Source organism: Cyprinodon variegatus, unplaced genomic scaffold (assembly GCF_000732505.1).
Source record: "Cyprinodon variegatus isolate N-32 unplaced genomic scaffold, C_variegatus-1.0 Scaffold623, whole genome shotgun sequence".
Taxonomy (NCBI): domain Eukaryota; kingdom Metazoa; phylum Chordata; class Actinopteri; order Cyprinodontiformes; family Cyprinodontidae; genus Cyprinodon; species Cyprinodon variegatus.
In genome coordinates, this window is record NW_015151076.1 from 42,928 (window position 1) to 68,090 (window position 25,163).

The 25,163-nt window shown below is 38.5% G+C and overlaps 2 protein-coding genes across 3 annotated transcripts in view; both read right to left on the reverse strand.

The window, feature by feature from the left end:
- Positions 1-14,315, reverse strand: part of ldlrap1 (low density lipoprotein receptor adaptor protein 1) — a 52,921-nt gene extending 38,606 nt beyond the window's left edge. Inside the window, exon 1 of one of the 2 annotated variants that reach the window (XM_015393076.1) lies at positions 14,066-14,315. In XM_015393076.1, coding sequence (XP_015248562.1) covers positions 14,066-14,150 — 85 coding nt within the window. In that variant the 5' untranslated portion in view covers positions 14,151-14,315. The remainder of the gene's footprint in view (positions 1-14,065) is intronic. The other variant, XM_015393075.1, reaches the window with a different exon arrangement.
- Positions 14,316-19,847: 5,532 nt separating this feature from the next.
- The window catches only part of tmem57 (transmembrane protein 57), an 18,800-nt gene continuing 13,484 nt past the window's right edge, over positions 19,848-25,163 (reverse strand). The window contains exons 5-11 of the mRNA XM_015393074.1: positions 24,401-24,579; positions 23,278-23,827; positions 21,276-21,434; positions 20,900-21,082; positions 20,705-20,825; positions 20,453-20,627; positions 19,848-20,365 (exon numbers count right to left, since the gene is read on the reverse strand). Of these exons, the coding sequence (XP_015248560.1) occupies positions 20,163-20,365; positions 20,453-20,627; positions 20,705-20,825; positions 20,900-21,082; positions 21,276-21,434; positions 23,278-23,827; positions 24,401-24,579 (1,570 nt within the window). The 3' untranslated portion in view covers positions 19,848-20,162. The remainder of the gene's footprint in view (positions 20,366-20,452; positions 20,628-20,704; positions 20,826-20,899; positions 21,083-21,275; positions 21,435-23,277; positions 23,828-24,400; positions 24,580-25,163) is intronic.

The window sequence follows — 25,163 nt, forward strand, 5'->3', positions numbered from 1 at the left end:
ATTACCGTGTTAACATGCTTTTCAATCCTTCCTGCACATTCTTTTCAAACTAAACTTTGCTTTAAACTGTTGTGTTAAAAATCTAAAAAAAAAATTACACTACTACTACTCATCAATTTTATCAATGTTTAGCTCTATAACATTTAAATGCACAACTCCAATGTCTAAGAGAAAAAAATTTTATGAACATTTTTTAATGTATGACCACTGTACAGAAGACTGCCATATGATAGAAATATTTACACTGTGCGCATAGAATTATTATTATTTTCCTAATCCCTGACTGATCATTTTTAATCTAGTGTGTATTATAGTGTAGATTAAATTCATCATCCAACTGCTGCTCTGCAGAATTCTCTCCCCAAGGAGAGAAAAATCACGCAATCTAGCGGAAAATCACGAGGCTTTTTCAAATCACGCGAGAATGTGTACAAAACAACAAAAATGGCGCCGGCAATGCTTGTGGGTCGTTTTCAGCGAATGTCAGTGATTTTAAAGTAATTTTGAGTGATAAATAATTTTTTTTTTGCGATCATTGCATTTGCCCACCGGGCAAAAAAAAATTGTACTCTCCCGACAATAAAAACTACTTGCCCCGGGCTAACGGGCAATGGTTAACATCGAGCCCTGTCCAGTCATGTGAGAATTTTTCGATCGGGCCGACTTTCAGCCTAATGGTGGACACACCATCGGGGGGTAATGAGGTGCGATCAGCCTCTGACGACCACCTCCCGATCAGGAATCGTGAGGCTGGGAGAAAATCAAACATGTTTGAAATTCAGCCAGCCGTTAAAAGGTGGTCGTGGGCAAATGGCTCAGTGGGCAAACAAGGATTCTTCTTCTTCTTCCTCTAAGATGTAAACAAAGAAGCATGGTGGGGGTGCAATGACTGAAATGGAGTTCTTTCTGCAAAATTGACAGACCGTTTTAGCAATAGTTAGTAGCTCAGCCATGTCTTTGTCCAGATACTAGGGGTTTAAAATAACACTCATCATGGAGATTCGATTCAGTATCAATTTCCTGACCCCACGATTCGATTATTTTCGATATTCAAGAATACACCACGATACGATTCGATTACTTTTTTTCTTACCATATAGGCTAGACAATGTGTGAAATTTGAAATAAATCAACGAAAGCTGTAATATTGTTATGCATTTTATTTGAGAGACAACAGCAAATACCAGAAGTAGCAAAGTTGTGCTCCAACTGGGCCTATGAAAACCCCATTCACTGAAAAATAATAATGCCTCCGTGTTATAGATTCTGAAAGGCCTTGCATCAAAAAAAATACTGTAAGCTGAAAGAGGGTAGTGGCTAAAGGAAAATAGGTTTAGTGCAACTGCAGCACCGGAGTCAGATTTACGTCCAGGAGCAAATGGATAAAAAAAGCCTTGATACTCTTGCAGACATGTCGATGCATCGGATCGTCGGCTGTTGGATCGATGCATCGTTACAAAACAATTATTTACACCCTACCAAATACGTCATCATCTTTTCTTTTTAGGGCACAAAATTGAACAAATTGCCAAGGCAGCGCGTTTTACTCTAGTGAGCTCCATATTCAGATTCAGTGAGCTTTCAGATTGATTAGTGCGAGTAGCGCCATCTCACTGCGGAGCTGAGTCCGACATTTTAGACGTACAGAGTGAGCAGGTAGATTGCATCAGTGCGTCGGGCCGCACAGTCTGAGAACATACATCATGATCTGTGAACTTTTAAACCCTGCGGTTTCGTCGTACAGTCTGAGCTGTAGCTGCGTTCACAATTGAAAAAAATTGTACAGCGTATGCTCGGCTTAATGCTACCAGCTAAAAGTCTTTGTACTGAAGCGGTAACTGAAGGAAGGACACTTAATGTTAGCTACTTTCAGTATCAGAGAGGAGGTTTAAATGAAGTCAGACTCTAACCTCGCAAAGGTTTGTTTTTAAATGATAAAACAGGTTTAACAGGGACTTCTCTCTCACACTGTGTGACATCCACTCTACTCCTCATAAACGCTAGAAAATGCTGTTAATTCTACCTTTAAATGACCCATTTTCTCCTTGAGCTTTGAAAGGACTTCAAAACAACTTTGACAGATCACTGAATTTCATTATACGCCAACATTAAAAGGGATATATGTAGTTTTGTAGTAGTTTTATCAGGAAAAGAAGGTGGTACTACTCACATTTGTGCCTCAACTCACAACAAGCAGTTCATCGAGGAACAAGCTGTTTGATGATCCACTCGCTCGATGAACAGAGTGGGATTTTTTTCAGCGTCGATGCATTCAGTGAACATGCAGTCTTAGCTGCCACTTAGCTGCACAACACAGCTAATTGGATTGGATCTGAAAAATAGTCTTCAAACTCTTTACCCCGTTAAGTGTGAGTGATGAAACTTCTGTAAGTTCATTTGAAACCACAGGATTTTAAAACTGCCAATGACCAGTCGTTGTTCTGGATTTGCTGGAATAAGTAGTTACTTGATTTCTCCTGAACACAACGGAAAATGAAAAGCAGGGATTTGTATAAAAAGAAATCCCTGTCAGGGGCCACAGAAATGAACAAGCACACCAATCTGGACACAAACAGGGTCTCGGTTTTTGCTTGTTTTGGAGAAATGCGTCACCCTGGGAAACTGGGAGAAGCTTGTGTTTTCTGGCTGTATTTTCCATGCCTTCCTCAGAGGACGGCTGTTTAACTGTGGGCAAAGGTAACAAAACTAACCACTCTTCAAGCAGGGAGTCTCTAAATGCCAACCTAAACAAACCATGAGCTCATCTGCTATCTAGAGCAGTCCTAAGGGACAATCCTGGTCTGGTTTTACTTTTTTTTCTTCCCGTTAACACAACCAAGAAAGGCCTATTGCTTTTATTAAACATTGTTTTGGTTTCTCCGTGCATTCTTTCATACTTGGGAAAAAAGATGTTTTTTATTATTCATGCAGCAGATTTTATTTTGCTGCTGATCATTGCTTACTTTTGTTTGTTTTGTTTTTTTTTTTTTTTTTAAAGCAGAAATGTGAATGCGGAAATTGATTCAGAGGGAGATGAACATTTCTAATAAACGAACATGTTATAATATGCAAAGGCGTGGCTCATAATTTACTGGTTTATTGCTCGGTAGAATAACACACATCCTCTTTTCCAACCCAGATGTTGACACAGCTGGTATCTGATGGATATAAAATAATAATAATAAAAAAGAAAGTCTTGTGTATTGTGCTTTGTTTGACACAGATAAGTTATTCAGATGTGAAGGAGACCCAAACTGAGCTGTTAAATTATAAAAACTAGCCAATCCCTAATCCAATGACTCTGTTCAACAGATATCCAAATTCAGCCATCTAACCAAACCTCTTATGGGAAAGGAAAAAGATGTGGATCAGTCCCTTCTTAAAGAAAAACTGCATCGGCTATCCGGTTGTGGCAGCGTAATGCTCTGGTGCCGATTTATTCTTGGCAAAAGCTGTGGATTGGGGTGGATTTAAAATAAAAGTGTTGAGGAAATGTTGGGAACAGTTTGGTAGTCCAAGTAGAAAATGATCCCAAACAACCAAAAAGGATTACTCTTAATAGCTAGGTTAACAATTTAGGTTCAAAACTTCTGGATTAGTTAACATTGTAGATTATTTCGGGCCCCATGAATAATCCCAACCCTGGCACCCCACAATGGCAGCCCACTGCTGCCAAAGGGGATGGGTTAAATGCAGAGGGACATTTCTCCAGTGTGCAGAACACAGGACACAATCTTGGAATTTAGTAAATGAAATGGAATCTAGTACAAAAACATGGAATCTCAGGATTTTTTATCCAGGAGAAACTTAAAGTAGTAGTCTGTGAGGTATTTTGTCCACTCACAGCTCCTGTATCTGCACTAAAGTCCTCCAAAAATACAAATATGGAACTCAGAGCAAACTTTAGAGCAGAAAAATTCTATATTGTTATTTTATTAAATACTGTTTTTTTTCATACATTTAAAAAGGAAATTTTCTGCTAGTTTGTGAGAAAATAATGAATAAGAGTAAATGTGATGAAGCTAGACGCCTGCTAACTCTTTAGCGTTCAAATACGTCAGCGTCGGCGAGACCAGAGCTAATTTTACACATTAACTGGGTTTTTATACTTATACTTTATACTAGAAAATAAAGCAGAAAAATATTGCTTTGACAACCTCTGACAGTAGAAAGAAGTAAAAATAATCAAGGATCCTATTTAAAAGTTAAATGTACACAAAGTGTTTGTGGTTCAGAGGTTTAGTGTTTCTTTATGAGATATTTTTATGTTCAACTCTAAAGCATTTTTATAAAACGATACCTTTTTAAATGTGAGATTATATGCCTTACATATCAGGAACGTTTTTTATTCCAAAAAAAATGATGGGTAAATATTTTTAAATAAGCACATAATGCTCTGCTGAACCACAGCAATCTGTTTAACTAGTAAAAGTGAAACATCAGTCATTACATTTTGTATTTTGAGGCTATTTATGGGTTAAATATGTTTCTATAACTTCATAATTACAAACTTTCCAGGTTAATGAATGCGGTTAGAATGAAATGTGGAATATTAAGGGAGAAAAAAATAAACAAAATTCAGAAAAATACAAATTGAAAAAGTGGAATTAAAAAAAAAAAAATTTTTTTATTTCTTTTATTTCTATGTATTTCTTTTTTAATGCCTTTTTAAATGCTTTTATTGTAGCACTTTCAGGCCTTTTTGGTGAAAAGTGCTGTATAAATTAAATTAATTATTATTATTAATTTGGTAAAAACACACACAAAAAAAAAGACTGATTTCATAAGGCCGGAATTATACCTGCTTGTTGAGACAGATATAGATCACATCAACAGAGAGTCTGAGCGATCAATATATAATCCAGTTATTTTTATTTCTATAAAACTTAATTTCTTCTTTCAGCTTGTTCTCTTTGGGTTCTTAAATGCAACACTTCAGCTGAGATGAACCATTAGCAATAAGGAGAAAACCTCTTCTTAAGCATTATTCGATTGCAATCGGCTCACTTTGGACTAATTTAGAAAGTGTCGACTCAGAAGACAGAGGATGCCTGAAGGGAGGCCTGGAGAGATGCCTTAAGCTTAACAGCAGGGACGTCTGCGTCGCTTCAGCAGCAAAAACAATCCCAGAGCTTTAAAACAAGGTTAGACGCCGTGCATTTGACAAGAAAAGGTTTATTAGAGTTCTTCTCCACAGCTTGGTGCAAACACTTTAATCACAATAAACAGTAATATTATCACAGTGAAGGTTCTTTCTCTTCTACTCCATCAATACAACAGAAGATGCATCTTTTTTAGATTGTGAAAGCCTGTTTTTCCTCGGCCTAATCTGGGTGAAAGAAAGGCTAGGAGTGATAAAAGAGAAGTGTTTAAAGTTTCCTCGTCCTCCTTAATGCCGTAAAACAGAAGACACCTGTTCTGAGTGTTTATCTGGCAAATGAAAAATGCATTTCCTTGATGAACTGGTGTCCTTTTCCTCCAAATGTTGGTGTGTGAGGAAGTTTTTTGTATGCAGGGGTGGGTTGGTTCCCCTGGGAGGGTGTCTGTGTGTGTATTGGGAGTTATTGTATAAATAAATGTACTGGGCTTGCCCTGAGCTTTTCTCTCCATCTAAGGACATAAAATAAATTTGAACCTTTTTCTTGCAAGAAATGCCTCTTATCAGTTTCTCCACAACTTGACAAGATGAAGAGGAAGTGTTGCATCTACATATGAATAAATAACAGCATTTCAAAAAGGAATCACAAGATACATTTAAATGACTTTGATCATTTCCATGCTTGTTTGTGTTCCTTGTGTTTCCCTCTGTTTCTATTAAACAGGCTGAATGAAGAAAGTTTTCTTTACTTTTTATCACAACAAAGTGAACAAGGAAAATATAACCAATGGGTCTTTTTCCGTCCATTGGACAGCCCAGGAACCTTGGGCGATTAATCGACAATAATGGTCAAATTTGCCCAATTTAAGTCTAATGATTCATATTTTTTAGGGTAATTTACTTCAAAGACTTCATAATCAACTTAGTCTATTATTGTTGTTTTTTTTTATTATATACATATATATATATTTAAATATATATATATATAAAAATAGGAAAACAATCTATTGTTTCGACTATATGTGTGTGTTTCTGGATTTGTTTGGTTTTTATTTAACAGTATTTTTTTTATTTGTTAATATGTCCAGTTAATCGTTTTTATTTCGTTTTACATACTAAATGTCGACAAATTCCAGTTTTTTAGTTATTAAAAAAACTAAATCAGGTTTATTGTTCTTTGGGATGGAGTATGTTTAATATCATACAAATTAGTTTAATATTATATCCCATTGATAATATTATGTTTATCTTAATTTTTAGGACAATTTATTAAAAAAATCATAACAGACCTGGTTGCAGCCACTGATATTTAATTTGAAGACACTTTTAATTCATTTCAGAGAGGAAAGCGGAAGGGATTTGCCAAGGATAAGAGTCTTACATCGCTAACACTCAGACAGTATCTGCTACATCCACTCAAAAGGAGGGAAACGAGGAGAGGAAAAATGAGTGGCTTTAGCAGTGCGGGGATTAGGACTCATGACCAGCTGAGTTCAGAATAGGAATCTGGGTTATGAAACTGATCCTCAACACGCTCTGCTGGCAGGCTCGCCAACCAGGAGGGGCCTAACTCTAACAACTCCACTGATGCAATAAATGAGAACGCATTTTCCAAATGAGGGCAGGATTTTATTTTTAAACAAATATTAACTGGCTTGGATTATTAAATCTCTTCTATGGAGGCAGGAAGAGCTGGTGGGAAAATGAAGGGATGGTTAATCAACCAAATAGGACATCTAACTCAGGGCAGCACCATCCATCAATACTCAACAGGCTGCATTGACATCAAACCCCTCTTCTTGTCAACTGGCATTACTTGTCAATAGAACATTTTTAAGCTGAACATCCAGGTCCAACAGCTAGCCGCTAGCTCTCTTAGCTCCTCTGACATGGCAATACACCTTTAGCAGCAGATGAACCAAACTCTGACGTTCTGGGACTCAGACAAGCATCAGTTACTGGTAATGAAGGCCTGAATTTTTTCTCTTCATGTTAAACTATACAATTTTCCCAAGAAAAAACAAAAAAAAAAAAAAGCTCAGATGCTTGACGCCACATTTGTGGAACCTGTGGTTGACAGAAGGGAGGAGGAGAAGGAAAAAAGAAATGGGAACATGGATGGAAGTACAGACAGGGAAACGGATAAAAGGGATGAAAGACAGGGACGGATAGACAGATGGAAGGATGGATGGATAGAGGAAGGGACAGAGGGAGGAATGTGAAAATGGCCAAAGGCAAGGAGTTTATTTGTACAACAAAAATACACAGTAATTCAAAGGACAGGAAAAACGTTCCTACTAAATCTTAAATCGTGAGACTAGAACTGCAACTAACGATTATTATGCTAATCGATTAATCGGTTAATTATGTTTTCAATTAATCCATTAATAATCAGATAGCCAAAGGTTAGCCAAAGATTTTTTAACAAAATTAAACCAGGTAAAATTAAAACTTTTTTCCACTCTAGGAGTTCTGGATGGAGGATATAATCAGATGAAAAAGCTTTCTTTATCTTAAATGCAAAATATTTATTTATTTTTCACAATTTTGATATATTTTCTGCTCTAAGTAGGTTTGCTCTGTCAGCTAAAGGCATGTTTTAAAGTCTCTACATTCCAGTTAAAGATTAATCGATTACTAAATTAGTGGACGATTTTTTTTAATAATCAATTAATCCGATAATTGATTCTGCCAAACTTGATCCCACTTTGAAATATGCAAAAATCTCAATTTGCAGCTGGATCTAACAATGGGGCTGCACAGCGGCACAGTTTGCAGCATTGTTGCTTTGCAGCAAAGGAGGTTGCGGGTTCGATTCCAGGCCTGGGGTCTTTCATAAACATTTGTGCTTTAATGCTCATTTGTTTAGCATTGCGTTTTGTTCTCTTCTACTAAAGAGACTCGATGAAACAAGGTTTCACACCGTGGCATTGGTTTCCTCTCCCTAGCCTTCTAGTTTTCTTAGGGTGAATTTTTGCGTCAGGTACTTGCCAGGCGCACGGTCTTGTTTACCTTGAAGTGAAGGGTACTTGCATTGCTTTGCCATAACTGTTATATTACTTATCAAATTGACTCCAAAATATCCGTCTCATTGTTTATTGCAACATTTGTTATTGCGACAAGGCTTATTGTGTTACTGTTATTATAAAAGATTTAACAAGGGTCTAAATAATTTGCTGGGGGGGTCTGCTGTAAGGCATCTAAGATCTAATATCTGTTTTTAAGGACAGATTTATGAAATAAAAAAAGCAGATGAACCAGTTGACAGGAAGGATCACACTTTTTTCATATGTTCCTCTGCTAATCTACTCAGACATGCTTGTATGGATCTTTACAGCGACACCCTTTGACTTCTGCCAGCCCAAAAACACTGATTGAGGAAAGGAAACACAAAAAAAAGTCCAAAATCCAAGGGTGTAACTTTGTGATGTAAATTGGTGGGGACACTCTAAGGGTGGGGGCTGATGGACCTACAGTTACTCCATCCGAATGCTTTCATTAGGTTTTTGTATTTTCCAAAAATGAGCTCAAACATTTATTTATTGAATGCTTTCCTATTGTTGAGAACACAAGAGAATCTTAATACACTGATATCTATATTTATAGATCGTAAGAGAGATGTCTTTTAGTGCATTATGTATATAGGGCCCAAAAACATTCATTTATAAAAAAATAAAGAATAACAGCCGATTCCGAAGCTAAAATTGTGCATCCCTAGAAGCACAATTTCAACTCCATCCAGAAAAATATGGATATGCTGCATTTTAAATATAGAATAGCGTTTTTTTTTTCCTTGTAAACTTTGTGGTAAACTTGGAGCTATATATTATATTGCATGTTGCATATCACAGTAAATCTGATTTCCCTTTAAATCTGCAGCTCTCCCTACTTCTCTCTGTGCTCTGCTTAAAATATTTAAGAACCTCTTTGCTAATATAATGATGCCAGAAACAAAATTTCAAGACATGTAGAAGCTCTGCAGTCTGATTCAATCTATACACTAAGAAAAAAATGTAAACCGGAAACGGGAAGCAAGGGTCCCCGAAAAACCAAAGCTTTTTTAATAAAGAAGAACAAACTATGTTTTCTCAAGCTTCTTGAATTACAATACCAACTTTAAACTTACAATCTGTTGCCATTTTTAGCTGAAAAAGCTTGCATGTCTAAGGAACAGATTTTCCGCTGGCATCTGTAATTATTTTAACCAACCCGTCTTCCAACTTTTATTTAAACATTAAAGTAGTTGCTGGATAATATTCACTGAGTGCTGCTGTGTGTCTCTCCTCCAACCTCGTAGCTACTCTCTAAGCAGTGAAATGCAACCGAAGATCGGATGTCTCAAAGTTACAGATCTGATGTTGTTACACCGAGAGGTGGGAGACGGGAGCAGCTCCAGAGAGGAAAAAAATACACGGACTCAGATAGTTGCACTCAACCTCTGCTACCTTTGGCTAAAGTAAATAAGCGGAAAAGGGAGAAAAAAAGCGGAAATTATTGGTGGGGACATGTCCACACCAGGCCTTCAGAAAGTTACGCCTGTGCCAAAATCTCTGACTCCCATGAGCATCATACACATGATTAGTTCAGCATATACAGAACATATAGCCTGAGGGATTTCCTCTGACCTGTCGGCCACTTTTAGACAGTTTCACCAAACGTTAGATCATCTGGGTTCAGGAAAAGAAACAGGAACAATCCAAGCTTCTTTCCAACTTGTTGAACAAAAACACCAAGAAGAAACCAACAAAAACAATCACAGCTAATCAATATACACCAACGTGTTAAAAGGGAAGGATGTATAAATCTGTAGAACAATGAATCACCAACACTGTGACGAATACCGGGGAGACAGTCTGCATTTAGGGCAGTAACATAGATGTTTTAGTTCTCCTTTCTTCCACTAATCAAAATCCCCCGACAGTGGAGCTGATAAAGCCCGTGAGCATATGTCTCGACATATGGCTAAAGAAGATTACATCAATTATTTCCCACCATGAAAGAGAAGCAGCAAACCAGTCTGCTTCCTGCCAACTTTAATAGAAGAAGAAAGAGTGTAGAAAACGTGAAGCACATCCAAGATGCTCTTATTATAACCTGGAATATAACAGTTTTCCCTCTAGACTCAAAAAGCCAAATGCAACATGACGCAGACCTCAGCTGCTTGCCTGTAATAATCATTATACGACAACTGTGCATCACAGTGCTTATTAGAAATGATCTAAAATGACTATTATGACATAATGGAGTGTCATATTTTGACAGCTGTGTCAGCTCGAACTAGAGGAAGAGAAAACATTCATCTTCCCCTCTAAGGATTAAAAATGCCCTTCAGGAAAAAAAAAAAAAAAACTGTGACAAAGCAGGATTTTGCCACATGACACCACGGCCGACTCTTCAAACAGTCGGCGACAGTGCTGTAAATCTGTAAGGATTTTACTACACCATAAAGCAACCCTGAAGGAAGCAATCTCCATTACATCCGCTTTCCCCTTATTGGGTGACTTTGTTTAGGGGACACAGGGGCCCACACTGCAGGGCCAAACAGGTAGATGGACATAGATAAAGAAGACACCTCTAAGAGAAAAATTAAAGGTATTGTGGAGGGTATTGCGACCCACCCTCTCCAGTTAAAAAAATGAATGCATGTGCAAAACCATATAACCACTATGAGGAAACGCCTATTAAACATGTGCAAGAGCATGCACAAGCCTATTTCTCCTTGTGCACGCTCTGCTTGAAAGTAGCTGTTTGCATCGCTTATACAGCTTTAAGGTTGTATACACTGACATTATTCCACTCCACAACGCAAAAGGGAGTATCACCAACTAGCTGTGGGTCTAGATACGACCGAGGAGGTGAGGAAGTGGGGGGCAACGGAGGGACATGAGGGTGAAAAAGGCAGCGTTCTCTCACACCTCGCTCTTCTAGCTGGTCCATCTTGACGAGTCGTTTTCCACAATGGCGGTCATCCAAACAAAACCAGCCGGTAAGGTACCAAACAGGAAATACGCATGGTGTAGAGCGGATGTAGATTTGACCAATCAGAGCCCTCCTGTCTGCAGTCACCTACAATTTTGGAGAGGTGCAGCAGAGTGTCTGCGGCGGGGGCGAGGGGGGCTAGTTTCTGAGCATAAACTAGTCTTTACTTTCCAAAAGAAGATTCGCAATTTTTCCACTATTGCAGACTCACCACCTGTAAGTGAAAATAGGGACGAGCACGTAGGACGACCTTACGTAAACATATCACTAGAATGATTGACAGTTAGTAGTGCCACTTATTTTGATGATCCACCTGGAAAAATAACATCCTCCACTATACCTTTAAGATAAGCATGCAAGCCTCAAACTCAACACTATTTCTGAAATTTTGAATTGAAAAAGCTTCCAGGATGGGAAGCGAAACATCTTCAAACTTGGAAACCAAGTCCAGTGGATTTTTTTTTTTTACATTTTTTGCAATGCATGACAACGATTTAAGGAAAGCTCATATTATTCTTACTACTGCCCCCTAAAGGACTGGAGTAAAAAAGGCAGCATCTTACTCTTATTTAAGACAATGCAACCAAAACGAGCTCTTCTGCAATTTAAAAACTGCAAAAAATGATGCAAATGCCATCAATTTCCCAGCCCTGTAGAAAATTCAAATGAGTCAGCTCAACCAGTCCACAAAACCAACAAAGCTGTCTGTAAAGCTGCTTTAATGCTGACAACATAAAAAAACAACATAAATGCAGACAGAGCTTTTCTATCTACCACAGTTCCCTTACTAGAAAGTTTAACCAGACAGAAGCTCAAAAAAATGTTCGCTGATAATACAAACCTTCTCCCCCCCTTTAAAAAAAAATAAAAAAGTCATTCTCCAGTGGCTCCAGATAGTCAAAAACAAACAGGAAACAGATCCACCAACCCTACTTAAAATAGGGAGATAAAGGATAATGACCATGTTATAAAGCAATGCTAACATGGGGAAATGATTAGTTGTAGCAGCATGCGATGGGAACACTGAAGGACTGCAGCAGAACAGTGTCACTAAAAACAGTTACCTAAGCTTAAATAGAGCAATCTAATGCAGAGGGCAAGAAAAAACAAACCCCAAATGGGTTATATGCAGTTTGAAGCATGATACAACAAGCTGAGACAGGAATTTAAGCCTATCATTACTTTGAAACCGTCAAAGAGAATAAAAAAAGGGGAAGATCAAAAGCTTCTAAGTGACATGCATAAATAAGATGACATCAGCATGTGATATTAATGACTGACGGTGTCAACTTAATGCAGAGTCACAGCAAACAGGAGCATCCAGAGCAAATTATCACCTGCTTTCCACACACCTTGCAGCCGGATGCTGTTTGGTCTGTGATGATGGGGGGACAATCATGGGCGGTTCAAAACAGGGGCCAACGGGGGCCGGTGCCCCTGTAGATCATGTCCTGGCCCCTGTACTGAAGACATAATACTCAAAGAAATTCTAATGATGATATGCGCTGGAACAGACATGGTTACTGATATGTCTTTTGGATCCATTTCTTTTTTTTTTATTTACAAATTAAGTTTTACTATTTATTTAAAAGACAATAAGGTGATAACTTCAATGGTATTGAGATAGGATCATTTTTTTCATTAACTAAATGTTTTTTCAAAACAAATAGAAAAATATGCTAACTTTTACAGCTGAATTTATCAGTTTTTCTTGAATTCCAATTCAGATTTTATAGAAAACGGTAATGTTGACTGAAATTAAGTCAAAAATATATACAATTCCCAAATTATTAATGTATAGTGGACCTAATAAGGACCTAATATTAAACCTAACTGAATGGAAATTTCACTTCATGCCGCTCTCTTAACATATTTGAATCCCTTCTGTCTCCATGAAAACACGCTGACCCCCTCCAGGCCCTCTGGTATATTTGTTCTAGAACCGCCACTGATAATAACTGATGGTCTCTTCGACCCATTTAATTTTTTTCTTTACAGATCTTTTCTTAATTAGGATTTAAACTTTAATAAAGAGAAAGGACCATAGTTTTCATCTGCTAAATGTTATTTTGATCCAAATAAAAAAAAAAATTAAGAGGAAATTTCACTTCACTCAGTGCAGAACCATAAATATGGTAGTATAAATATTATTTAAAGCTTAAAAATAAGGAAATGTCAATTATAATTAAAGCTTTTCTTTTAAAACATATGGTATATTAAATGTAGAATGGTTTTTGTTCTACATTCAGGGTTTCCTCTCAGCGCACCTGTAGATTATCTGGATTATAAATGCACCTGCATAGCGGATTAAATTATTGCTTGTTTTTGGGGGCGAAAAAAAGCTTATTTAGTGCTTTTCTGTGGCCCCCATGAAAACACGCTGGGCCCCTCCTGGCCCCCTGGTACATTTGGTGTAGAACCGCCCCTGGGGACAATGTAAGGTGTGTGTTTTGGAAGGAGGGGGGGGGCCTAAAAGTCAAACTCTGACATGACGCGCTAAAATACACCTCAGGTTAGTTAAATTGCTGATAAATTGCTCAGAAATGTCTCTCAGTTCTACCGACGCTCCTTCCGGCCGCGTGTTTTATTGTTTCACATTGCGTATCTCCATGGCAACAGGACTGCACAGGCTTGCCACCAAGGCATTCACACATTTCTCCCTCCTTGTGTCTCTCAGGTCTGGATCTCTGATCACTGCCACCAAACCAGGCTGGGAAAAATGACGTGACGGCTGCGCGCGCCCAACTTAACGTTAGACCTCATTTAAGGAGTTCACTTAAAAAAAAAAAAAAGCCCTAAAAAGATCAGCTTAGCGATTAAATGTCAAGTCTGTATGTTTCCTGGAGTGAAGCTCTGCTCTGGTGGCATCTCTTCTCCTAATTGTCACGCGTTTTTTTTTTAAAGCCGACATCAGAAGTTGTGAAGATGAGAAAAAACGCAGCGCAGCTCAGATAACAGCAGCGCGGAGCACAACAGGATCACACTTACTTTTATGTCTGCCTGCTCCCCACGACTGTTTAGCAATGCTCGGGCTCCGGATGATCGCCCTTCCAGCGGATTTCAAAGCGTCCATGTCTGAAGCCAGAAGTGGGGCGAAGAGCCCGCCGCGCGCCTGTCCGTCTCCTCAACCTCCGCCTGATCAATGACGCGTCCAAACTTTTACAAATATCAATAATCGGAGGTTTTCCTCTCGCTCTGCTCACACCTCGGCTTCGCTTCTCTCGGCGGTGGATTATCATGCTCGTCCCCCTGGGCGGTGTTCTGTATGCAAATGAGCCGGGTAGCCTGCGCGCGCTACGCTTTGTGGTGTTACGCAAGCGGTTGGAGCGGCAGCGCGCTGTGGCTAAAGCCTCTGTGCGGATCTGCTCCCACCCAGTCACCCCAAACACAAATGATCCACTAGTTTAATCCACTATGCAGGTGCATTTATAATCCAGATAATCTGCAGGTGCGCTGAGAGGAAACTAAATGTAGAACAAAAACTATTCTACATTTAATCTACCAGATGTATTAAAAGAAAAAGTTTTAATTATGAATGACATTTTTATATTTTTAAGTTTTAAAAACCTTTAACACACACACACAGCTTACATTGTCCCCAGTGGTGGTTCTAGACCAAATGTACCAGGGGGCCAGAAGGGGGCCAGCGTGTTTTCATGGGGGGCACAGGAAGCATAAAATAAGCTTTAAAAAATATTTATACTCTGTCAGGAGGGATTCTAGACTATATTTATGGTTATGCATTGAGTAAAGTGAAATTTACACATCTTTTTTTTTTATTTGGATCAAAATAACATTTAGCAGATGAAAACTATGGTCCTACCTCTATCCTCATCCCTATTTCATCATTCTGCTTCATTCTATCTCTATTCTCACATTCTGTAGAATCTGTTAGTTGCTTTTTCTCATAGCAGCTTCACCTGGTCTGTTCCTGTTTGGCTGTGACTCAATCCTGGAGGGAAATATCAGCTGTGCTGCTGCCATCAACACCATTGTTTCTAGATGTTGTAGTCCTGTTTCTCTGATTGTGACTGGCTGGATGTGCTCTCTTTTGCCTGGCCGTGTGTTTCCTGGATGGGGCCGCCTTTTACGGTTGCATTTTATATCTCTACTTCTGTCTCCTTGAACCCCAGCCGGCCTCTGCAGATGGCCGCTCACACTGAGCCTGGTTCTGCTGGAGGTTTCTTCCTGTTAAAAGGGAGTTTTTCCTCCCCACTGTTGCTACAAGCATGCTTAGTGTGAGGGAGTCAATGAGTCGATGCAATCAGCTGGTTTTCCTTAGATAGAAAACTGGATGACTACATGATCTGGTGACATGTGTTGTGAATTGGTGCTATAGAAATAAACTGAGTTGAAATATTACTGTTTAAATCCTAATTAAAAAGATCTGTATAGAAAAAAAAAGAAATGGGTTCAAGGGAGAATCAGTCATTATCAGTGGTGGTTCTAGACCAAATGTACCAGGGGGCCAGGAGGGGGCCAGCGTGTTTTTTATGGGGACACAGAAAAGCATGAAATAAAAAACAAGGCAAGGGATTCAAATATGTTAAGAGAGCTGTATGAAGTGAAATTTCTATTCAATTAGGTTTAATTAAAACTCTATTTCTTATTAAGCAAAATAAAAGTTAAATATATGTTCATAGTTTAGGAATGTGACTTATTTTTGACTTAATTTAATTTCAAATTAATATTTTCCTTAAAATCTGAATTAAAACTCAAGAAAAACTGATACATTTGGCTGTAAAAATTAAAAAAAAAATCTTTTAGCAGATGAAAACTGGGGTCCTATCTCAATACCACTGAAGCTATCACTTTATTGTTTTTAGATAATTAGAAAAAACAGAACTTGGAAAGAAAAAAAATGAAATAGATTCAAAGAACCTATAAGTAACCATGTCTGTTCCAGCGCAGATCATCATTAGAATCGCTTTGATTGCTATGTCTTCAGTACAGGGGCCATAACAGGAGCCATGGACATGATCTAAAGGGGTACTGGCCACCATTGGCCCCTGTCTAGAACCGTCCATGGTCATTATGTCCCTGTGTTCATTAGATTTATTTTTTAGGTTTAGTATGATGTCTTTATAACAGGGACCAGGACCTGTTCTACAAGGGCCCCTGTTGGCCCCAGTCTAGCGCGGGTGCTTCTGGATGTTATGGCCCCTTTACTGCAAGCAAACACAGAAAGAATTGATATATATTAGTAAATCATCTGAAATAACATGCCCTGGATTTGAGGAGGTAATGTAGACAATTTATTAATAGAATAAAACGATTTTCCTTAAAAATAAGAAGCAAAACCTCCATTAATGTATTTCAAATGAGTTAGTGGATTCCAACATCTAGCTTATTTTTAAGAGCATAAATACTCATTCCTTTGGTCGATCATCATATTTACATGCTGAAATAAAGGGCAAATAAACTCATTTATTTTTACATATAGATAAGTTTTTGTTGTATGATACTAAAGGAATTTTTTATAACGACAAAACATAAGTGATAAAATGCTAAGTTATAAATTCTTGCATGTTTTGTGTGTGTGTTTGTTATTATGTACTGAGCTCCACTCTGGCCTCCCATGTAAATGTTGTCCAGAACCACCATATCACCTTGTAAACCCTCGATTGTGATTAAAGCACCCAATATTTAGAAGAAGCTTGCTTTATATCTTCACTGTTATCTTTGATGATTTATGTTTTGCAATGAAAACAGTTCTTTAAGCTAAAAAAAATGTATATAACCAGATATTTACTCAAAGTCAAGGGCTATGATTAACTTGGGTTTATATATTCATTCATACAAAACATTTCACTATGTAATAGCGTTTGTTTTTTTGTTGATCAGAATGACAATTCTTGGTAAGTCACATTTTTGTTTGTTTAGAATATTGCCTTCAACTGCAATATATCGGGTGTATATTTTCTATTTTTTATTCCCATGGAGATTTTAGTCCTTAATCGTTCATATTTTTCTACCATCTTTATAAAATAAGAAACTATATTCCAGTTGAACGCTGTAAACATGACTAATATTACTTTTCAGTGTAATGAATTTCATTTCCCCAAAGGTAAGGCAATAGGAGCTTCCTATGTGCGATAAATACATAGACATTTTTTCAATGTGCTACATTTAATAGTTTACTAGAAACCAAAATGGACTAAAAATTCACATTTATATTCATTTATTATGTATTTGGGAAGTTCTTTGTTTCAATGGGATTTTTTTCTCTCAGAGAAACTGATACTGTCGTGGATTCTTATCGAAAAGGCTTCAGTTGATACCAGCCGACACCCCATGATGCATTGCATTGAGTTTATATCATTAGCCTTTAAATGAAACCACTCAGGAGAAAGGCCTGCAAAACATCCTGCAGAACCTGACGTATACATGACATAACAAGCTGAGAGAAACAAGTTCATGAGGTTAAGATGTCACTGGGAACACATTAGACATTATTAGGGCTGTAAGAAGTCTGAGGCCAGGTAAGAAGGAGGGACTCTGCTCTCTTTCCTGTCTCACACGAGTAGGACTGTAAAAAAATGAATCTTTCTGCTTTGTCATGTGGAGGTTTTGTGAAATGCTGCTGCTTTCAGGTAGCTGGACCCCTTAGACTGAGACTACAGCTGCCTGGGGGGGAATATGTAGAGCTGCACGTGAACTGGTTGCTCAACATGCCAGAGATCTATTTCTACCCCATGCACATCTTTTATTTATTCACTTATGTGCAGAAAAGCAAAGAACATTCTTAAAACAGAAAACGAGGAAGTATCTGTATAGATTTGAGAATTCGGATCAAAATGAAACTAAAATAACAATCTGTATATATCTATTTATTTTTTTTATCCATTTACAAACATGCTGACTTCCTTTGCTGAGTTTTATGCCGAGTAATAATCTTCTGAGAAGGGAGTAGAACATATATTTCAGTTAAAGCGTGATTAAGATGGAAGGAATGAGTTTTTCTTGCTGGGCAGGTTTTTCAGGCCTAGCATGCAGCAGAATGCAGAGCAGAGGCCAGAAATACACCGTCCCTGTCAGGAGGAGGGGAAAATATGTGCTCAGATTAACAGGAGAGTCTGGGATAAATGTCTTTTCAGGATATATTTCAGAATAAAATCAGAAACTCAGAGGGAGAAGTGAAACTAAATATAAAATGCAAAGAATGCAGGACTGTGGTGTTAAATGAAAATGTACTGCTGAAGGATTCCTCCTTGGCTTTCATTTCTTATAGATATGATCACTATGCTTGGGGAAGTCATGTTCAGTGACGCCCGTGGAGATTTTATTAATTCCTTTCCTTTTGTCAGCTATAAATGGGATTTTATGGTCATAAAAGGGGAGAATAATGGATTCCGTCAAACTTATTAGCCACATCCTATAAGGACAGTTTTAATCTGTTTTGATTGGCATGTAGAGGTTGACATTGCCTCCTAGTGGTGCAGAGACTATCCTGCACTTTTTCTTTTTACATGCGAGTGAGTTACAAAGTGAGTGGATTCAAAAAGAAAACAACAGAAACAAGTAGATATGTTTGCAAGAATTTATTTTTTTATTTTTTATTTCCTGTAAACCTCACAGAGCGAGAGCGCAGCCAAGGTCAGACCTGGGAGGAAACTGAACTGACTGTGGGCATAGAAAACAAAAAACAAAACAACCTGGGCTTGGATTTACCAATCTGTTGACAGAACTGACCAAACTGTACTTTTCACAACATTTTTTCTCCAATCTGAGAGTTTATAGTGAATATTTCTCCATATACAGTAGGTGGATGAAACCATGAGGCGTTACTTAAGTCGATGGGGGAAACCAAATCAGACCCAATAGCTACAACTTTAAAAAAAAGAAAAAAAAAGAAAAAGGGGTTGTTTCAAATTTTTTTTTATAAATTAAAAACAGAATGGGTGACCAAATCCTCTGCCTGGTTCAGTTTTCCCAGATGTTTTCAGCTGGAAGTTGACAAATATGTGAATAAATTATTTGCAGTACATTCTTCCAAAAGGAAAAGCATTCCAGTTTTCGAAGCCGGATCATTTTGTTTCCTTCTTATTGCTGCTTTGTTGAAAGATTTGGGCTTTAATGAAGCGGAGATGTTCAGCTGCTCTGATTATTTATACATCTGATGATTTTTAAATGTGGTTAATTTAAAGTAAACACCTGTTTTAAAAGGTGTGTCTCAATAGAATTCCTGCCTCCTGACTAACTTTTCCGGCTCGGGAGGAATTTGGCAGGCTAACTGAGGAGGGCGGCGTTTTGTTGTTCCCTCTAGGCACCGGGATCATGCAGATCAACAAGCACTCCTCACAGGTAGGCATGACTAGCAGTCAGTTTCCAAACTGATTAAGATTAGCCATCTTATTTCTTTATGGAAGAAAGTCCCTTTTTTTGAGATGTTGGAGAAATTTAAGTAAGGAGAGAAAAATATCCATCCGCACAGAAAGAAAGATTTCTTTTCTCTTACAGAAAAAGCACTTGGATCATGTTTTACATTTGTTGTTTTTTTTTTTATAAATATGGTGGAACCATATTATTCCAAATAAAAATAATCATAAGTAGCTCATAAAGGCCAGGGCATGCATAAAGTTTAATCTAATCTGTTTGCAGCATCATCTCAGTGCCGGCTTTTGGGTTAAACGCGAGAAATACATTCCTCCGGTTGTACAAATGTGCCAAAAACACATGGAGATATGAATCAGAGAACAATGGAGTGGAAGAGACTCGTCTGCTTCTCCCTGGAGCTGGTAGGATGCCGCTCCCCTATTGCTGGTTCGCAGCAATAGGGGAGCGGCATCCTTGAGATGAAAAATACGCGCCTGAATCTGTGAGGTTTCACCAGACATTGAAATAAAAACTGAGGGTTTTCTAATTTTCCAGGGATGTCAGTTTTTTTTTTTTTGGTCTTTTGTTTTAACTACAACAAACACAGTCACACATTACAACATCCTTCTGACCTGGCAAAAAGAGAGAGAACAGAAGAAAACCGAGCTCTCAGCTGCGACACGACAGGGCCGGCAGGAGCAGTAGAAGTATAGAGAGAGGAGAGGGAGGGGCTGGAAGAAAAAAATTAAAAATAAAAGAAAGAAAACGTTCACTTTTTGAGGGGCTGGTAAACAGAAGCGTTGGGGTCCAGGCCGGAGGGACTGGTGTCCATGAACTTTGAGGAGTAGTGGGGGGTGACGGGGGTCATGCTGCTGGTGTCGGGTGTGTAAGAGATGCTGGGCATGACCGCCATAACTTCTGCTATCTTCTGCTTCAGATCTTTGATCTCTTGGTCCTTCTGAAGGATCTGACCTAAAATTAAGAATTAATTTACACCTTAAATATAAAACAAGAGAATGAATTCAACGATAACGGCTGATTAGCAGGTATTTGGCGCACCTTGTGCAATCTCCAGCTGTCTCTTGGCGTCTCCCAGAGCAGAGAAGAGGTCCAGTTTGATCCTGGTCTCTGCGCTCAGGCTGTTTTCCAGGTGCTGAGTCTTATCCTGCATCGCTGACAGCGCTGACATCAGCACCTCTGTGTCTTTTTCATTTTCCTTATATTTATGAAGTTCCTGAAATATAAAACAAGTTAAAAATGTCCTATAGGTACAAAGCAAACCAACAACACGACTCCATGCAGTGAGTTTACCTGAACTTTTATTTCCAGATCTCGTATCTGCTCTTCTTTCAGCTTGATGTCCATTGTTAATTTTTTACCCTCTGCTTCTAGCTCAGTGATTCGCCGCCGCAGCGTGTCTGTGCATTCCCCTCTGGAAGATGCAATAAACTTAATTGAATCTTCAGTCATTAATAAGCTGCTGGTAGAAAAAAGGAAACAACGTACCTGGAGGCTGCTGCTAATGCTACTGCTCTGGCCGCTGTGGCCTCCTCTAGTTTCTTTCTCTTCTTTTCTTCTGTGAGCTGCTTCTCAGCAGTCGCTCGGGCCTCTTGTTCTACTTTGAGCCTCTTCTCTAGCTGCCCGACTGTCTGTTTGTCCTTTTGTTTTGCCTGCACAGCATTATGAAGCCTAGGGCATAAAAAACATTTAGTAACACATCTGGCAGCTTAAAATTAGAGGTATTGAAACTGGAAATTATCAGTTTAACTTCATGGGTTGTCTCATACAACAGGCAAATATTTAAACAAATTGTCACCATTTTATTAGCAATATGTCTAATTCTTTTACGCATCACCGCCCCAAATGTATGAAGACTTCTTACTTGTTTTGGAGCAGCTCGTTTTCCTGGCGCAGCTGGCCCAGTTCAGTGCGTATGGAGCGCTCAGCGCTGCCCAGTGAACCAATCTGGCTGCGGAGGTCCTGTTCAACCTGCCGGCTGGCCTGCAAGTCCGCCTTCAGCTTTTTAATGTCCTGCTCCAGTCTGTGCCAGGCGAAAGTCAAAACAGACGACACGTTCAGGAAACTTTCTTTTTTTTTTTTTATACATCTTTTCCTTCAGAACAGATAAAGGAAGCAGGTCATCTAAAAGCACAAAACTCCCATTAAACCTTCAACATAAACATACAAATCTGTGATTTCTTATAAACCGTTTGGAGAGTTTACAGTGGACACCAACAGAAGTCCTACTTAAACATGGATGACGTTATAAAACGGTTATATAAAATATATAACCGTGGATGTCTGGGGGACAATGATTCGCCTACATGTTATGAATGCTGGCGTACTATAAATGATAAACAGTTTAGTTTGTGCCTTCAAGTCGTTGCCCATAGGAAGACGTTACCTGGATATAACCTAACAGAATATCTTCAGAACAGCTCCAAATGACAAAAAACTCATATGAGTGAGTAGAACATGATGTAATAACGTAAAATCAAGGGCCCAATGTAAAAAAAAAAAAAAAAAAAAAAAAAAAAAAAAAAAAAACAGCATTCCCCTTTAAGTGGGATACACCACGCTTAAAAATGATACCAATGATATATATATATCAGTGGTTGACGTTAAGGATTTTTAAGCTTTCACATTTCATTTGCCTAGAAACAATTTTTACTTGCCCAGTATAATGTTTGATAAATATAGTTCCTAATATTCACTTTTGTATATATATCAATGAAACATGTTTGTTTTTTAAATGTTTTTTGTAATTCAGTAGGTTTCCAGGTTCCTGGTGTGTATCAGCATGCAGCATCAGATAATGAACTCAAGCCTACATTACCGTGTTAACATGCTTTTCAATCCTTCCTGCACATTCTGTTCAAACTAAACATTGCTTTAAACTGTTGTTTGCTTAGAAAAATATAAATTGTAATGTTAAAAACAAAACAAAAAATTGACAGGTTAAAAACTTACACTACTACTACTCACAAATTTAAAATGTTTAGCTCTATACCATTTAAATGCACCACTCCAATGTCTAAGAGAAAAAAAATTTATGAAAATTTTTTTAATGTATGACCACTGTACAGAAGACTGCCATATGATGGAAATATTTACACTGTGCGCATACAATTAATTATTATTTTCCTAATCCCTGACTGATCATTTGTAATCTAGCGTGTATTATAGTATAGATTAAATTCATCATCCAGCTGCTGCTTTGCAGAATTCTCTCCCCAAGAGCTGAATCACGCCATCTGGCGGAAAATCACGCGGCTTTTTAAAATCACGCAAGAATGTGAACAAAACGACAAAGATGGCGCCGAAATGCTTGTGGGTCGTTTTCAGCGAATGTCAGTGATTTTAAAGTAATTTTGAATGATAACATTTTTTTTTGCGATCATTGCACTCGCCTGGCGGGCAAATGCAATGAAATTTGTACTCTCCCGACAATAAAAACTACTTGCCCCGGGCTAGCGGGCAATGGTTAACATCGAGCCCTGCATACACACACATCAATTTCAAACGGATGGTATCGGCCAATACTGCACAGACAGGTATGGGGTATCAGTATCGGGGCCAAAAAATGGCATCGGCGCAACACTAATTATTCTAATAATCAATTAATGACGATTAATCCAATGGTTTAAGCTCTAGTTTCTATTACTATTCCCTAAATCAGTTCTGCAGTATTGCTTTTCCATATAATCAACCCATTTGGAGACTTTAATCTATATTCAGCGTCTGAGCTCAAATAAAATTCCTCAACAAGTTTGTGTTTAATATTAGAAAGACCGACATCATCCTCAAACACAGAGTGACCTGCAGGATGATTTGCATGTACTGGCCTAGAGCTGTACATTGTACTGGATGGATGCGGTTCCTACCTAACGAGCGCCTCTGGCTTCTTCAGCTCGTTGTTCGGGATGCAGTTGTCTGTGGGATCTTTGTGGGAACTGCCTGACGTCCCTTTTCCCACCGTTAACTTGTGCTTCTTCTCGTTCTTCCCCGTTGAGGACGGCTGCGCCGAGGAGGGCACGCTGCCGTTGCTGGCACTGTGGCCGCAGGGCGAGGAGCTAAGCGTTACGGTGTTGGTGTTAGCATTTTTGTAATTTTTGGAGGAGGAGGAGGATGAAGATGAACAGGAGGAATTGTTGTCCTCTTTAAGCAACAGGTTTTCTGTGCTGCCCAGCTCTGTGGCCAGTCTCTTGTTGTTTATATGTTTTTCCATGTACTCCATCTCCTGGAGCTTAGAGTCCAGCGATGACGGTAGGATGCTGTTTTGTTGCTTTTTACTATCGCCGCCACTTCTTCCGTCTTTCCCTTTTTCTCTATACTCCAGCTCCGGTAAGGGAACAGACGCCTTTTTATTGGCCGGGGCGCCATTCTGCGACACTGGAGGCGTGTCCCCTTCAGATACTCCTTTAGCTGGTGCTGCTGTATGGATTAAGAAAACGGTATTTGACACAATTTCTTCAAATACTAATATGACAAGAATGATTTAAATTTTTTTTTAACATGCATTTCTCTCATTTCAAGGAAGGTTTTTGTTGCATGTTTAATTTAAAATCATTCATTTCAATTGTCTTTATCCGTTATCTTTGGCATAAACTAAGTGCTGGTTTATATGCAGATTTAAGGTTCATGCATTATTGCATCACTTTATTTGTTTTTTTTAACACTGGGATGTTCCAGATCAATAAAGCAAGGAGTGATATCAAATATCCTGATTACAAACAAAGTTTACTGGTTTAAATCAAAGGGGAGAAATAGCTTTCTCAGCCAAAGTGGCCCTTTGGTTGAGAACCTGATCCCTGGCATTATGTTCCCAGGGAGTTTTGGTTTTCTTTTTCTTAAACCCTTTTTAAGGAATAAGTTTTTTCAATTTTTTTTCTTCCACATTAAAGCCTGTTTTAAATCAGCATCAATGTCCTGATGCTTTTCTTTAGAGTTTTCAGACACTTTTGTGACATCAACGCTCTTAAAATCAGCTTCATGTCAGACTCTTACCTTCTTCTGCTTCTCGCTCTTGCCTTTGAAGCATCTGCTGCTCTGGAGGTAGAGCCTGCTGTAGCAGCTGCATATAAAACTCGTTCTCTTTCTGCACTTCTTTCTGTTTCCGCAGACGCATTTTATAGCTAACGTAGCTCTTGAAGCCAAAGCCCAGCGTTACTACGGGATAGCCGATGCTATGGAGAAGAAGACACATAAAAATAGTATTAAATTAAGTCAGAAATACTATAGTTACAATTAGGGCTGCAACTAATGATTATTTTACAAATTGATTAATCTGTCGATTACTGTTTTGATTAATCGATTAATAATCAAAGACTTTTTACAAAATTAAACCAGGTGAATCCATTAGAAAAATGTAAATGTCATAATTTTATTTGTAATCATCAGACATGGGCAATGTGGAGTCAACAAGTCATCTCCATGTCATGTTTTTAATCTACCCAGCCAATTAACCAGTTGAGTCCAATCTGCACAGGTTAATTCACAGTGAAGATTGGACTCACCTGCTTCAGTGGCTGGGTAGAACCAATACATGACATGGAGATGACTTATTGACTCCACATTGCCCATGTCTGGTAATCATTGACAAGCATTTGGCCTGCTAGGAATGTTCTGTTGATGGTTTTACCAGAAAGGGAAAAGTCCTGCTCTATCCAGCTGTGTGTGGTTGCAGCTGACTGATCATCACCCAGGCTCGGAATGGTAATCTGTGACATTTGCCCGGTGGCCCGGTCCTAAATTCAGCATGCGAGGGCCG